At 45.0% G+C, this 16,698-nt stretch overlaps 1 protein-coding gene and 1 pseudogene across 1 annotated transcript; both read right to left on the bottom strand.

The window, feature by feature from the left end:
• Positions 1-1,913: 1,913 nt before the first annotated feature.
• LOC123077166 (disease resistance protein Pik-1-like) lies at positions 1,914-2,311 on the bottom strand (annotated as a pseudogene).
• Positions 2,312-5,360: 3,049 nt separating this feature from the next.
• LOC123107129 (disease resistance protein Pik-1) lies at positions 5,361-6,150 on the bottom strand. The gene has a single exon (XM_044529140.1). The coding sequence runs from the start codon at positions 6,088-6,090 to the stop codon at positions 5,680-5,682; it is 411 nt and encodes a 136-aa protein (XP_044385075.1). The 5' UTR covers positions 6,091-6,150; the 3' UTR covers positions 5,361-5,679.
• Positions 6,151-16,698: the final 10,548 nt, after the last annotated feature.

Below are 16,698 nucleotides of genomic sequence, written 5' to 3'. Positions count from 1 at the left end.
GCACATTTAAGTGGATTGATTTAAATATTTTTAAGCCATATTATATTGAAAATTGTAAAGAAAAATGTAATTTAACTTACCATAGCAATTAGCTACGACTGTAAGTCTGTAATTAAGAAAAGACTTTTAAACAAGTATCAAAGTTTATTATAAATAGTGATGCTGCACGTGAGTTTTGTGGTATAAATTTTTATGTAGTTCTGTTGTATATGAGTAAAGAAGTGGGCGATCCCTCAAAGCCAGTTCGTTTTGAACTACTACCCCTATTTGACAACCAATTTACATCGAAATTATTACTCGGTCTAGACTAACAGAGGCCGAAAACACACCCTAACATCTCTCCCGATCCGCTCCCCCTCACGTTCGTCTCACCGTACCAACCGCGTGAGCCCTCGAGCTACAGTTCCCGCCTCTAACCGGCGACCCTGACCTACCGCTGTCAAATTCGTTTGCAGCAATCACCCTACTTCGCCGCATCATCCCGTACGCCAGGTTAGCGTACCTGCCCGCCCGTCTCCTTTCCGCCCGGCCCAGTCTTCACCAAGCCGGCAAACGATTTTGTGGGCAGATTCACAAAATCAGGTTCTGGAAAATTAAGAGATAAAACGAACTGGCCTTGAGGCAGGGCTCTTTTAGGTGCTAATTAAAAAAATGTAAACTTATTTCCCTATGTACAACAATGAATATGATTCTCCCACACCTTCAACAAATGTTCCAAGAGTTGGATTGTTGGAGTCAATGATTGATATCCAGGATTTGTGGTCTTTCCCTGCTAACAATATATCTGTGGTTTCTTTCACCATGACCTTAAGTATGATCTTCTCATATCCTAAGAAAAAGTCATCCCAGGTAGATTTTATTTTATCCAGCTTGCATCTAGTTATTTTCATGATAACCTTGAATAACAACATCTTTCCAATTAATTGGTTATAATAGTTCAAACAGCAACATGTTTTTTTTAATTTAGAATGATGAAATTGCTCTCGCACGGAGCTTAGCACCTCTGCAACTACCTGTAGTGTTAGTCGTTTGCAGCACGGCTGTTTTCCACTATTAAGCAAAGCACTCGTTCCTGGCCATCATTTTTAATTTTTGCAAAGTGCTTGGCCATTCTGGTATATATTGCCCCTGACGATCATGCTACAAGACAAGAAATGTGGTGTGGTGTGATCATACTACGAGCACGAGACAGGCCAGCATATTCTTGCAGATCCGGTTCGAAGCATCTTGAAGAAATAGCGACACATTCATCCTGCAGTGTGATGTTGCATACCTCCATGACAAGACACCTGTGAACCATCCTTCTTTCTCCATAACGTGTGAGCTTCTTCTTTTTTTACGGGAGAAACTTTCAAACTATTCATCTTCAATCTTGGTAGTATAGAGAATACTAGAAGTAATAGCGTGTGAGCTTGGCAACTGAAATATTTAGAATTGGTAAAATTCTTTGCCAATCTCAAACTTCTAGCAAACGCGATTACTTTGTTTCCCCGTCTCCAGATAACCGTTACCATTATACAGATTTGTTGTAACCATCTGAATTGAGGGCTGCCGCCTGCCGATTACGGAGTTGAGCAGAAGATTTTGTCACGCCCCATGTCGTATAAATCATATTCATTTTCCGGGCGCGTGACAGATTTTTGTTGGACTCGAAACCGGACTTGTCATGCTGACGGTCCGCTTGTTTTTTTGTCAGAAACTCTGCTCTTTGAGAACACAAGACCCGAAATCGAAGGAAGCTTAACTAACTGAAACTCGACACAGCAGCTAGCTGAACCTTAGTAGATACTCCTTCCTCAAAGTCCGATACCACCATGAAAACTTGAGAGGTGCCGAGCTCTCGATCGTCAAGTACGACCGGCAAAAGTCCATACAAGTAATCAACGCGCTACCCTATCAGCATGTGATGTGCTCTACATTACCGAACATGTGCCCGGCTCCGGCCGCGAGCATGGGTACCCGTACGCCTCGACGGCGGAGTGCTGCTGCTCGTAGAAGAAGTTGACCGGCGCCGGTTGCGATGGGTAGTAGCAGCCGTACGGGTAGTATTCGACCACGGCCGCGCCGGCTTCTTCCCGTCCTCCTTCTTGACGTCGCCGACCTGCACCAGCTCCGCGTGGCCGACCTTCCTGCGCAGAGCGCTGGTGAGCTTGACGGAGTCGACCCCGTGGCCGACGACCACCACCTGGTCCTTGCCGTCCCCGGCCAGCGCCACCAAGTCCACCCCCGGCGTGGCCGCCACCAGCGCCAGCGCTTTGGACCGGCACCTGCTGCTCGCCATCTGCACTGCGATCACGATCCTCTGCGTCATATTAAGCTGGCTGCCGCGTCTGGTTGTGTGTGGAGGTGGAGCTTGCAGTGGGTTGGAAGCAGAGTGCCCTTCGATGCAAGGCTGCAATCTGTTTTGAATATGCCAGGGAAAGATCTGTTTTGAATATGGATTGATTGATTTTTTTCCTCTCCTCACCCAAACAATGAAGGAAAGCGTGCAAGGGAAAGATCTGTTTTGAATATAAATTGATAGATTGATTAGATTAGATAGATACATTAGGAAAGCATGGTGAGGGGTAGATTAGGAAAGCGTGTTTTTTTTGTGTTGTTTTTCTCCTTGGTTTTATGTCCATCGGTTTTGCAGGGGAGAGGAAAAAATTGGTGAGGTGGGATTAACTGGTGGAGGTATCGTTCGATGGGGTGGGGGATGACGGAAAAAAACCAGCGAAAATAAACCTTGGATACTATTCACCAACTCAGACATTAGGAATAGAGATAAACGGGGGGAAAACCCCTGTGCATCACCTGTTGATTCTAGGAATTGAACTCGGGTTGTTGGGATGCACAACCGCAAACCCAACTACTGAGCCAAGGCTCTCTTTGCAAAAACTCAGGTCTGCTGTGTGTTCTGTTCTTCGACGATGGAAGGAGCTCTCTCCGATCCTTTTCCTCGAGAGCCACCTTCATGCTCCGGCCGCTGCTCGCTCAGCTCCCTCTAGATACAATCTACCATGATCTAAATTGTACATATATCATGAACTTCTGACTATACTTTGCTTTTGCACATGTTTCAGCTACTGTAATTTTATTGGTCTGCTGAATGCTGAATCTGTGTAAGATTGGTATGTTCTTACAGGCATCTGCAGCAATGCAGAAACTTAGCCAATGGGCAATTGCTGCATAAAGACAGATGTGGTTCATTGAGCCAATTCAACATGGAGGCCTTTGTGCAGCCTGGTCTCAACATATGCAGTCAAAGCATCATCTCCAGGTAAGAAAAGATATTTATGACAAGGACTTGCAAAGAATATCATCCCCTTTTGAGAATATCTAGGAACCATGTTCCAGAATGATGCAAGGAAACAGAGCGGTAGCAGAAAAAATGGAGTTCTTTCATAGATACATTTACATGTTAAGATGAACTATTCACATAGATACTTTTACGATGGCACCAATATCAACATCAGTAGTTGTTTCAACCGTTAAATATACTGCATACAAATGAAAAAAGAACATATGCTTAAGTTGCAGCACAATGTGTAGAAAAGTTCATGCCAGATTCTTACCTTCCTTTGTCTGCAAAATTTGTTATCTTCGTCTGTGCATACATGCAGCTTGACTTATGGTCTAATTGAGTTTATTTATGTATCAAATATGCATGGGAAAAACTGCAATTTTCAGTTACATGCTTATCTACTTCACATCTAATGTGTCAATCCCAATGTGCCATAAATTTATCTTTCCAGGAAAAAGAATAGAAAAAGGAAGAGAAGGAGACAATGCTGAAGCACAAGAGCGAGAGGCTAGCGGAAGTTAAAGCAGTAAACAATTAGCATTTTTGGGTAGAGAGGTGGGTGAGTGAGGAGGATTAGCATGTAATAAGAACCCTGTAACTATGGTGGAGGCACTCTTTGCCTTTCTTCTTTAATATATGATATGCACACTCGTGCATATTCGAGAAAAAAAAACTATTAGCATTTTGAATGATTAGGGCCTCGTGGTGTTGGGAACATTACAACCATGGGGAAAGCTAATTTTGGTTGCTTGTTTAGCATAGAAGCCACCATATGCTCATTTTGGTCGCGTGTCACATCCAAAAACATATATAATTTTCCTTTTGTTGCACAACATACTTATATATGGTCGTTTCTAGAAACATATGTATTTGGTCGTTATGTTTATCGATGAAGTTTAAGTTTTAGGATGAGCCCCATTTGTAAATTATGTATAAATAGTGTCATTTGTCTTGATTGCCTGAACAAAGTGAATGCATATTGAATTAGCGATTTGTTGCCCACATCAATTTGCTTTTGCTAGCGAAATCAACGTGATGGCATAACTGCCGATAACTGCAGTTTTTGTGCCATGGCCAATCTGCCGGGAGAAAACTAACTGCCGGGAAATACATGTGTGGGGGCAGTGAAACTGTCGGGAAAAGTTTATCTGCCGGGGAAAGTAATCCCCGGCAGCCGTTCTTGTGGCAGTTCTATCTGTCGGGAGAATTGCTCTCCCGGCAGTTTATCTGCCCTCTTAAGGGGTTTCTCCCGGCAAATTACATGCCAGTGCATTGGTGTTGTGGTGGAGTGTCTTCACCGCGCCCGCTCGCCCGTCTCCTCTCCGCCTGGCCCAGTCTTCACCAAGCCGGCAGATGATTTTGTGGACAGATTCGCATAATCAGATTCTGGAGAATTGAGAGGTGAAATGAACTGGCCTTGAGGCAGGGCTCTTTTCGGTGTTGATAAAAGAAAAGCAAACTCATTTCCCTATGTACAACAATGAATATGATTTTCGCACACCTTCACCAAATGTTCAAGAGTTGGACTGTTGGAGTCAAGGATTGATATCCAAGATTTGTGGTCTTTCCCTGCTAACAATATATCTGTAGTTTCTTTCACCATGACCTTAAGTATGATTTTCTCATAAAGACCCCTAAGAAACAGTCATCCGAGGTAGATTTTATTTTATCCAGCTTCCTTCTAATTATTTTCATGATAACCTTAACGAATAACAACATCTTTCAATTAATTGGTTATAAAAGTTCAGACAGTTATTTTGAGACGGCGGAAGTACAAGACAAGAAATGTGGTGTGGTGTGATCATACTACGAGCACGAGACATGCCAGCATATTCTTGCAGGTCCAGTTAGAAGCATCTTGAAGCAATAGCGACACATTCATCCTGCAGTGTGATGTTGCATACCTGCATGACAAGACACCTGTGAACCATCCTTCTATCTCCATAACGTGTGAGTTTTTTTTTTTGCGGAAAAAACTTCCAATCTATTCATCTTCAATCTTAGTATTACAAAGAACATTTGAGGTAATAACGTGTGAGCTTGGCAGCTGAAACATCTAAAATTGGTAGAATTCTTTGCCAATCTCAAACTTTTAGCAAACTTGATTACTTTGTTTCCCCGTCTACACACATCTGAATAGACCAGCGGTGAGGTTGAGAGGTGACGCCTGCCGATTACGGAGTTAGCAGAAGATTTGTCACGCGCCATGTTGTATAACTCATATTCATTTTTCGGGCGCGTGACAGATTTTGTTGGACTCGAAACCGGATTTGTCATGCTGACGGTCCGCTTGTTTTTTGTCAGAAACTCTGCTGTTTCAGCTGCGGGTCGCAGGTAAAAGTCTATACAAGTAATCAAGCTACTACCCTATCACTATCAGCATGTGATGTGCTCTACATTACTGAGCAGGTGCCCGGCTCCGGCCGCGAGCATGGGTACCCGTACGCCTCCACGGCAGCAACAGCAGGGTAGTGCTGCTGCTCGTAGAAGAAGTTGACCGGCGCCGGTTGCGACGGGTAGTAGTAGCCGTACGGGTAGTATTCGACCACGGCGGCCGGCGGCTTCGTCCCGTCCTCCTTCTTGGCGTCGCCAACCTGCAGCAGCTGCGCGTGGCCGACCTTCCTGCGCAGCGCGCTGGCGAGTTTGACGGAGTCGACGCCGTGGCCGACGACCACCACCTGGTCCTTGCCGTCCCCGGCGAGCGCCACCGAGTCCACTCCCGGCGTGGCCGCCACCAGCGCCAGCGCCTTGGACCGGCACCTGCTGCTCGCCATCTGCACCGCGATCACGATCTTCTGCGTCATATTAAGCTGGCTGCTGCGTCTCTTTGTGTGTGGAGGTGGAGGCGTGGAGCTTGCAGTGGATGAGAAGCAGAGTGCTCTTCGCCGCAAGGCTGCAATCCGTATATATATGGCCAGAATCAAAGAGGTTGGACGACCGAGAAAGCAGAGCAGCAGCTTCGTTGGAGGTTTCGACACTGATGAAGACGCGGTGTGCAGGAAGACTTGTTTTGTTAGGACTTGGGTGGGTCTTTTGGGCTTCTACACTGACTGCGCTCTGTCTCGTTGCCTCGGACGGACGCGCAAGGATACGCGTTGTCAGTTTTGTCCCGTTGCCAGGGCTACTCCACTTGTAGCACCCACACTAGAAACAAGTTGTAGTCAGCGGCGACTATGCATACATGTGCAGTAGTAGGTTTGGACTCGGTGACCAAGCAAGTCTTCCCCTTCAGCTTGCAGATTTTGTCGATTTCGTGCTAAGATTGTTGGTGGCTACAAAATCCTCACAGCATGTACATCCAAACGCTCATATAGAGGTAGGTACTCATTTTGTTAGCGGTGCCGATGCTAGCTTCACAAGTCTTGTTTTCACTCAGGGGTCCATCCAGTTTTTTTTCCTTCAAAAGGAGGTCCAAACCATAGGCCTGTACATCATAGTGATGCACACAATCCTTTATTAAAGTTGATGCAAAGTGTTAAGCTTTATGCACTCGTCAACGCAATCAAAAGTCTGACAGGTGGAAAGAGCTTCATGCGCTTGTTTTGATGACCACGTCGTCCACGTATGCTTTGACTGTTTTTCCTATTTGCTTTTTCAGGCATGTTTGAATCATGCGCTGGTAGGTAGCTGTTGGAAATATGCCCTAGAGTCAATAATAAAATGGTTATTATTATATTTCCTTGTTCATGATAATTGTCTATTGTTCATGCTATAATTGTGTTATCCGGAAATCGTAATACATGTGTGAATATATATACCACAACACGTCCCTAGTGAGCCTCTAGTTGACTAGCTCGTTGATCAACAGATAGTCATGATTTCCTGACTATGAACATTGAATGTCATTGATAACGGGATCACATCATTAGGAGAATGATGTGATGGACAAGACCCAATTCTAAGCATAGCACAAGATCGTGTAGTTCATTTTGCTAGAGCTTTTCCAAATGTCAAGTATCATTTCCTTAGACCATGAGATTGTGCAACTCCCGGATATCGTAGGAGTGCTTTGGGTGTGCCAAACGTCACAACGTAACTGGGTGACTATAAAGGTGCACTATGGGTATCTCCGAAAGTGTCTGTTGGGTTGGCACGAATCGAGACTGGAATTTGTCACTCCGTATGACGGAGAGGTATCTCTGGGCCCACTCGGTAATGCATCATCATAATGAGCTCAATGTGACCAAGTGTCTGGTCACGGGATCATGCATTACGGTACGAGTAAAGTGACTTGCCGGTAACGAGATTAAACGAGGTATTGGGATACCGACAATCGTATCTCGGGCAAGTAACGTACCGATTGACAAATGGAATTGTATACGGGATTGATTGAATCCTCGACATCGTGGTTCATCCGATGAGATCATCGAGGAGCATGTGGGAGCCAACATGGGTATCCAGATCCCGCTATTAGTTATTGACCGGAGAGGCGTCTCGGTCATGTCTGCATGTCTCCCGAACCCGTAGGGTCTATACACTTAAGGTTCGGTGACGCTAGGGTTGTTGAGATATTAGTATGCGGTAACCCGAAAGTTGTTCGGAGTCCCGGATGAGATCCCGGACATCACGAGGAGTTCCGGAATGGTCCGGAGGTGAAGATTTATATATAGGAAGTCCAGTTTCGACCATCGGGAAAGTTTCGGGGGTCACCAGTATTGTACCGGGACCACCGGAAGGGTCCCAGGGGTCCACCGGGTGGGGCCACCTATCCCGGAGGGCCCCGTGGGCTAAAGTGGGAGGGGAACCATTCCCTGGTGGGCTGGTGCGCCCCCCTTGGGCCCCCCTGCGCCTAGGGTTGGAAACCCTAGGGGTGGGGGCACACCCACTTGGCTTGGGGGGCAAGCCACCCCCCTTGGCCGCCGCCCCCCCCATCTAGATGGGATCTAGAGGGGCCGGCGCCCCTCCTGGACCCCTATATAAAGAGGGGGGAGGGAGGGCTGCGCACGCTAGCCCCTGGCGCATCCCTCTCCCTCCCGTGACACCTCTCCCTCTCTCTGTGCTTGGCGAAGCCCTGCCGAGATCGCTGCTGCATCCACCACCACGCCATCGTGCTGCTGGATCTCCATCAACCTCTCCTCCCCCCTTGCTGGATCAAGAAGAAGGAGACGTCTTCCCAACCGTATGTGTGTTGAACGCGGAGGTGCCGTCCGTTTGGCGCTAGGATCTCCGGTGATTTGGATCATGACGAGTACGACTCCCTCAACCCCGTTCTCTTGAACGCTGCCGCACGCGATCTACAAGGGTATGTAGATGCACTCCCCTCTCTCGTTGCTAGATGACTCCATAGATTGATCTTGGTGAAGCGTAGAAATTTTTTATTTTCTGCTACGTTCTCCAACAGTGGCATCATGAGCTAGGTCTATGCGTAGTTTCTATGCACGAGTAGAACACAAACTTGTTGTGGGCGTAGATGTTGTCAATTTTCTTGCCACTACTAGTCTTATCTTGCTTCGCCGCTATCGTGGGATGAAGCAGCCCGGACCGACCTTACACGTACGCTTACGTGAGACAGGTTCCACAGACTGACATGCACTAGTTGCATAAGGTGGCTAGTGGGTGTCTGTCTCTCCCACTTTAGTTGGAGCGGATTCGATGAAAAGGGTCCTTATGAAGGGTAAATAGAAATTGGCATATCACGTTGTGGTTTTACGTAGGTAAGAAACGTTCTTGCTAGAAACCTATAGAAGCCACGTAAAAACTTGCAACAACAATTAGAGAACGTCTAACTTGTTTTTGCAGCATATGCCTTGTGATGTGATTTGGCCAAAAGGATGTGATGAATGATATATGTGATGTATGGGATTGATCATGTTCTTGTAATAGGAATCACGACTGGCATGTCGATGAGTATGACAACCGACAGGAGCCATAGGAGTTGTTTTTATTTTTTGTATGACCTGCGTGTCATTGAATAACGCCATGTAAATTACTTTACTTTATTGCTAAACGTGTTAGCCAAGAAGTAGAAGTAATCGTTGGCGTGACAACTTCATGAAGACACGATGATGGAGATCATGGTGTCATGCCGGTGACGAAGATGATCATGGCGCCCCGAAGATGGAGATCAAAGGAGCAATATGATATTGGCCATATCATGTCACTATTTGATTGCATGTGATGTTTATCATGTTTTACATCTTATTTGCTTAGAACGACGGTAGCTTAAATAAGATGATCCCTCGCAATAATTTCAAGAAAGTGTTCCCCCTAACTGTGCACCGTTATGAAGGTTCGTTGTTTCGAAGCACCACGTGATGATCGGGTGTGATAGATCCTAACGTTCGAATACAATGGGTGTAAGCCAGATTTACACACGCAATACACTTAGGTTGACTTGACGAGCACTACTAAGGAAAACCCTAGCAGTAGCGCTGGTTTTGTGCTCACTAGTAGAGCGGGTAGGCGCGCTACTAATAAGGCGCTACAGCTATTGCTTAGCAGTAATGCGTGCCCGCACGCGCTACTGCTAGGACAAATAGCTGCAGCATTTGTTCAGTACCACGCTACTGCTAAGGTAACTACTTGCAGCGTGATTTCTATCCATCGCTACTAGTATTTTTTTTAGTGTATTTATGCACCATCATACAAATATTGGTACAATACCAGTTATGAGGTTTACATCATTATGTCCATAACAGTGTGTCAAATGAAGGTGGATTAGGTTCAAGTGGAGGCAATATGTGGTGCATGTCAAAAGTATACTACTAATCCAAACTTGGTCTAGTTTGGACTAGTAGTACTTTCGATGTGCACCACATATTGCCTCCACTTGAATCTAATCCCCCAGCACAAGCTATTTAATCATCATCATAATCATTACCACCAACAATATTTATTTAATCACCACTAACACTAGCTAATAATAATCATCATAGTCAGTACCACCAACACTAGCTATTTTATCATCATAGTAATAGTGTAGCACATCATCATTCTCAAACTCATTTCTAGCTAGCTAATCACTCCTGCTGCTCTCTCTTAGGTAAAATAACATAAAACATGTATAGCTCTCCTCCTTGATCAAGCTGGAGCATGCAGATGAACCTGTCTCCTAATCGTGGGTAGCGCATTTGTTTGCTGCCCCCTAGTACTTCTCTGCGCTCCCCAATCACATATTTGGTCCAGTCTTGCACTATTAAGCATCCGTCGCTAATCTTGAATGCACTACAGTAATCTGTAGGATATCTTGGCCGTAAGCTGATAATACTCATGGTATCTTTAGTCTCGATCCCATAAGGCACAACATTCATCAGGAGTCCCTGTTGAAGAACATCGTATGGTAACATACTTAGCAATGAAGTTTAGCTTCAAAAATAATGTATGGAAAAGATGCACTGATGACAAATTGTAAAAATCTTACCATCCTTCCTAAATAGATGTGACCGTAGTTCATTACAAACACTATTGGTCGCATATTTTCAGTACTAACATTTCTAAATGCAGGAAGAAAATTTGTCTTGACAATATCAAGATCCTCAAGCCATGAAACATAATGACTGAGCTCCTCGCAGTTGAGTTCAGCCCCAGGACAGTATACGGTCCTGTCTACCAAGCGCTGGACATGTTTGCTTGCACCGAAATAAGCTGACAATACAAATTAGTTGTCAACTATTTTTGAATAAACAATATCAAAGACATAAATATGGTTGAGAAACTTACATAATGGTATAACTGGAGGCGTCTGCACATCGACCCAGATGTCGGTATTACCTTCAATATCATCTTCCGGACAAATATCAAAGGTGATAACCATATCAGGCTCAAATGCATAAGTCTTGCATAGTGCTCGCCATGTTTTGCATCCAAAATAGGTGTAGTCGTCTGAATTGTATAATTTTGCATGGAAAATATAACCATGCTCGGTCTTCAAGTAAACTTTCTTTTCCTCCGTACTATGACTGAAACCTATCTTATCCAATACAAAAACTCTTGCATGGCAGGGGATACGCTAGTAGAATAGTAAAAAATTATAAGTTGAAGCAAATGAAGCAGATGTCATGCTTAATTATGAAAAAAGACTTGTCGTTGTGACTTACTATATCCACTTCGAAGTTTTCGTCCAGCTTGATGCTGAAGCGCCTATCATCATCTAGGAAGATTCCATCGCACAGGCCGTGCTCGTCTTCGCAGTATTTGCAAATACCGAAATCCTTTTCGTCGTCAGACATTTTCTATGTTCATAGTTAAAACATTAATTGAAAATCAATCGAAGACAACTACCAAGATACTCAACACACAAATCTGGGGCACTCGATATTTCCTACATATTCTGGCACAAGTCATGCCAAAATTCACGGAAAAATCCGGCATGACCTTTGCTAAAATAGGACATATCGAGCGCCTGAAATTTGCCGGAACAGAAATGAATCAACACTCCGGCAAAACATAGGCCACTCGGAGGTGTAACATGCAAACATGACCGGTCATTTGGATATTGAGCAACACAAGATATACATTTCTTATAGGACTCAAATTGGCATGCATTCAATAAGCAAAAGTAAATCATCTCATGCGTCCGTACATCGTCGAATATTATCACTAATACATCACAAATAGTGTCATACATATAACATCACTAATACAACTAAAACCCTAGCACACGACAGGTATCGGCGCGGGCGGTGGACACCCACAGAGAAGGAACCATCACGGGATCATAGATCCAGTGAGATCCCCGGAGAACCTGCCAGGTATTGGAGAACGACCTGTGCTCCAACGCAAACAAGTAGCGACGGACGTGCGCGTCCTCCTCACTGACACGGTGACGCACCACCTCCGCGGAGTCCTCGAGCCTCTGGATCATCACTGGCCCACGCGACCGCCACCAAAGAAGGTTTGGGTCAACGACAGGATGGCTCCTCACCAACTTGCGCCCCCCGGTAGGTAGCGCCTCCCAGTACCACCCCGACGGAGCCCAATCCCGAACATGGCCGATCTGGTCAAGCAGGTGTCGTCCTCCACTGACTCGACGACGAGGATGCAGGATAGGCATCGTCCACGTCGAGGCAGGAAAAATTGCTTTAACTAAAAAATAGAAACAAGTTCTTACTAACTAGTTCTATTAATTCCACTAGTTCTTACTAAAAATAAACTTACTATAAATAAAAATATTCTAGTACCTAATTAGTACCTAGTTCTTACTAACTAATTAGTACCTAGGAACTACTGCCCTAATTACCATCTAATTTGATGAACCTATAGGGGTGGAAAGTGGTAGTGGATATTTCAATTATCCAACTATAAAGTGAAATAAGTGGTCAAATTTTACTCGTTTTATGATTCATCTTAGAAATTTGATTCGTTTTCACCCTTACATGAACCCTAACTCATTTGAGCCGCATCCGCATCCGATTTGTTTCCACTCTTACATGAACCCTAACTAATTTGATGCAACTAAAATATAAAGAAACCCTAGGCAGAGGTAGGAGAGAGGGAGGAGCGGGCGTGCTCACCTCGGGTGCCTGCGACGAGGCAAGGGCAGGGCGGCGTCGAGGTCGGGGTCGGGGCTCGGGCGCGCGGCGGATGGCGGCCGGCGTCGAGGTCGGGGTCGGGGCGGCGTCCGGGGCGACGTTGAGGTCGGGGGCATGGGCGGCGTTGAATCTGGGGTCGGGACAGCGTAGAGGGTGCGGAAAGCGGGCGGCGGCTGACGGGCGACGGCGGCGGCCGACGGGCAACGGCGGCGGCGAGAGTGGAGAGAGTTGGATTTGGGGGAAGTGGCCGCGTGGGAAGGATGAACCCCGTGGTTAAGTCAGAAGTAGCAGTAGCGCGTTCCAGGAAAAGCGTTGCTGCTATCTTATGTTGGGGAACGTAGTAATTTCAAAAAATTTCCTACGCACACGCAAGATCATGGTGATGATATAGCAACGAGAGGGGAGAGTGTTGTCTACGTACCTTCGTAGACCGAAGCGGAAGCGTTGACACAACGTAGAGGAAGCAGTCGTACGTCTTCCCGGTCCAACCGATCCAAGCACCGTTACTCCGGCACCTCCGAGTTCTTAACACACGTACAGCTCGATGACGCACCCCGGGCTTCGATCCAGCAAAGCCTTGGGGAGGAGTTCCGTCAGCACGACGGCATGGTGACGATCTTGATGTTCAACTGTCGCAGGGCTTCGCCTAAGCACCGCTACAATATGACCGAGGTGTAATATCGTGGAGGGGGGCACCGCACACGGCTAAGGAACAATCATGAAGATCAATTTGTGTGTCCATGGGGTGCCCCCTGCCCCCGTATATAAAGGAGTGGAGGAGGGGAGGGCCGGTCCTCTCTATGGCGCGCCCTAGGGGAGTCCTACTCCCGCCGGGAGTAGGATTCCCCTTTTCCTAGTCCAACTAAGAACCCTTCCATGTATTAGGAGTAGGAGAGAAGGAAAGGGAAGAGAGAAGGAGAAGGAAGGAAGGGGCCGCCCCCCTCCCTAGTCCAATTCGGACTAGTCTAAGGGGAGGGGTGCGGCCACCCTTTTGGCCCTTTCTCTCCTTTCCCGTATGGCCCAAAGAGGCCCAATACGAATTCCCGTAACTCTCCGGTACTCCGAAAAATACCCGAATCACTCGGAACCTTTCCGAACTCCGAATATAGTCGTCCAATATATCGATCTTTACGTCTCGACCATTTCGAGACTCCTCGTCATGTCCCCGATCTCATCCGGGACTCTGAACTCCTTCGGTACATCAAAACTCATAAACTCATAATATAACTGTCATCGAAACCTTAAGCGTGCGGACCCTACGGTTCGAGAACAATGTAGACATGACCGAGACACGTCTCCGGTCAATAACCAATAGCGGGACCTGGATGCCCATATTGGTTCCTACATATTCTACGAAGATCTTTATCGGTCAGACCGCATAACAACATACGTTGTTCCCTTTGTCATCGGTATGTTACTTGCCCGAGATTCGATCGTCGGTATCCAATACCTAGTTCAATCTCGTTATCGGAAAGTCTCTTTACTCGTTCCATAATACATCATCTCGCAACTAACTCATTAGTTGCAATGCTTGCAAGGCTTAAGTGATGTGCATTACCGAGAGGGCCCAGAGATACCTCTCCGACATTCGGAGTGACAAATCCTAATCTCGAAATACGCCAACCCAACAAGTACCTTTGGAGACACCTGTAGAGCACCTTTATAATCACCCAGTTACGTTGTGACGTTTGGTAGCACACAAAGTGTTCCTCCGGTAAACGGGAGTTGCATAATCTCATAGTTACAGGAACATGTATAAGTCATGAAGAAAGCAATAACAACATACTAAATGATCGGGTGCTAAGCTAACGGAATGGGTCATGTCAATCAGATCATTCAACTAATGATGTGATCCCGTTAATCAAATAACAACTCTTTGTCCATGGTTAGGAAACATAACCATCTTTGATTAACAAGCTAGTCAAGTAGAGGCATACTAGTGACACTCTGTTTGTCTATATATTCACACATGTATTATGTTTCCGGTTAATACAATTCTAGCATGAATAATAATCATTTATCATGAAATAAGGAAATAAATAATAACTTTATTATTGCCTCTAGGGCATATTTCCTTCAGTCTCCCACTTGCACTAGAGTCAATAATCTAGATCACATCACCATGTGATTAACATCGATAGTTCACATCATCATGTGATTAACACCCACAGTTCACATCGCCATGTGACCAACACCCAAAGGGTTTACTAGATTCAGCAATCTAGTTCACATCGCTATGTGATTAACACCCAAAAGAGTACTAAGGTGTGATTATGTTTTGCTTGTGAGAGAATCTTAGTCAACGGGTCTTTCACATTCAGATCCGTTATGTATTTTGCAATTTTCTATGTCTACAATGCTCTGCACGGAGCTACTCTAGCTAATTGCTCCCACTTTCAATATGTATGTAGATCGATACTTAGAGTCATCCAGATCGGTGTCAAAACTTGCATCGACGTAACCCTTTACGACGAACCTTTTGTCACTTCCATAATCGAGAAACATATCCTTATTCCACTAAGGATAATTTTGACCGCTGTCCAGTGATATACTCCTAGATCACTATTGTACTCCCTTGCCAAACTCAGTGTAGGGTATACAATAGATCTGGTACACAGCATGGCATACTTTATAGAACCTATGGCCAAGGCATAGGGAATGACTTTCATTCTCTTTCTATCTTCTGCCGTGGTCGGGTTTTGAGTCTTACTCAATTTCACACCTTGTAACACAGGCAAGAACTCTTTCTTTGACTGTTCCATTTTGAACTACTTCAAAATCTTGTCAAGATATGTACTCATTGAAAAAACTTATCAAGCGTCTTGATCTATCTCTATAGATCTTGATGCTCAATATGTAAGCAGCTTCACCGAGGTCTTTCTTTGAAAAACTCCTTTCTACACTCCTTTATGCTTTGCAGAATAATTCTACATTATTTTCGATCTACAATATGTCATTCACATATACTTATCAGAAATGCTGTAGTGCTCCCACTCACTTTCTAGTAAATACAGGCTTCACCGCAAGTCTGTGTAAAACTATATGCTTTGATCAACTTATCAAAGCGTATATTCCAACTCCGAGATGCTTGCACCAGTCCATAGATGGATCGCTGGAGCTTGCGTATTTTGTCAGCACCTTTAGGATTGACAAAACCTTCTGGTTTCATCATATACAACTGTTCTTTAAATCCATTAAGGAATGTAGTTTTTGTTTATCCATTTGCCAGATTTCATAAAAATGTGGCAATTGCTAACATGATTTGGACAGACTTAAGCATCGCTACGAGTGAGAAAATTTCATCGTAGTCAACACCTTGAACTTTGTCAAAAACCTTTTTCGACAAGTCTAGCTTTGTAGATAGTAACACTACTATCAACGTCCGTCTTCCTCTTGAAGATCCATTTATTTTCTATGGTTTGCCGATCATCGGGCAAATCCATCAAAGTCCATACTTTGTTCTCATACATGGATCATATCTCAGATTTCATGGCCTCAAACCATTTTGCGGAATCTGGGCTCATCATCGCTTCCTCATAGTTCGTAGGTTCATCATGGTCTAGTAACATGACTTCCAGAATAGGATTACCGTACCACTCTGGTGCGGATCTCACTCTGGTTGACCTACGAGGTTCGGTAGTAACTTGATCTGAAGTTACATGATCATCATCATTAGCTTCCTCACTAATTGGTGTAGTAGTCACAGGAACAGATTTCTGTGATGAACTACTTTCCAATAAGGGAGAAGGTACAATTACCTTATCAAGTTCTACTTTCCTCCCACTCACTTCTTTCGAGAGAAACTCCTTCTCTGGAAAGGATCCATTTTTAGCAACGAATATCTTGCCTTCGGATCTGTGATAGAAGGTGTACCCAACAATTTCCTTTGGGTATTCTATGAAGACGCACTTCTCCGATTTGGGTTCGAGCTTATCAGGATGA

Source organism: Triticum aestivum, chromosome 1B (assembly GCF_018294505.1).
Source record: "Triticum aestivum cultivar Chinese Spring chromosome 1B, IWGSC CS RefSeq v2.1, whole genome shotgun sequence".
Lineage (NCBI taxonomy): Eukaryota > Viridiplantae > Streptophyta > Magnoliopsida > Poales > Poaceae > Triticum > Triticum aestivum.
This window is presented reverse-complemented; position numbering and strand designations above follow the sequence as displayed.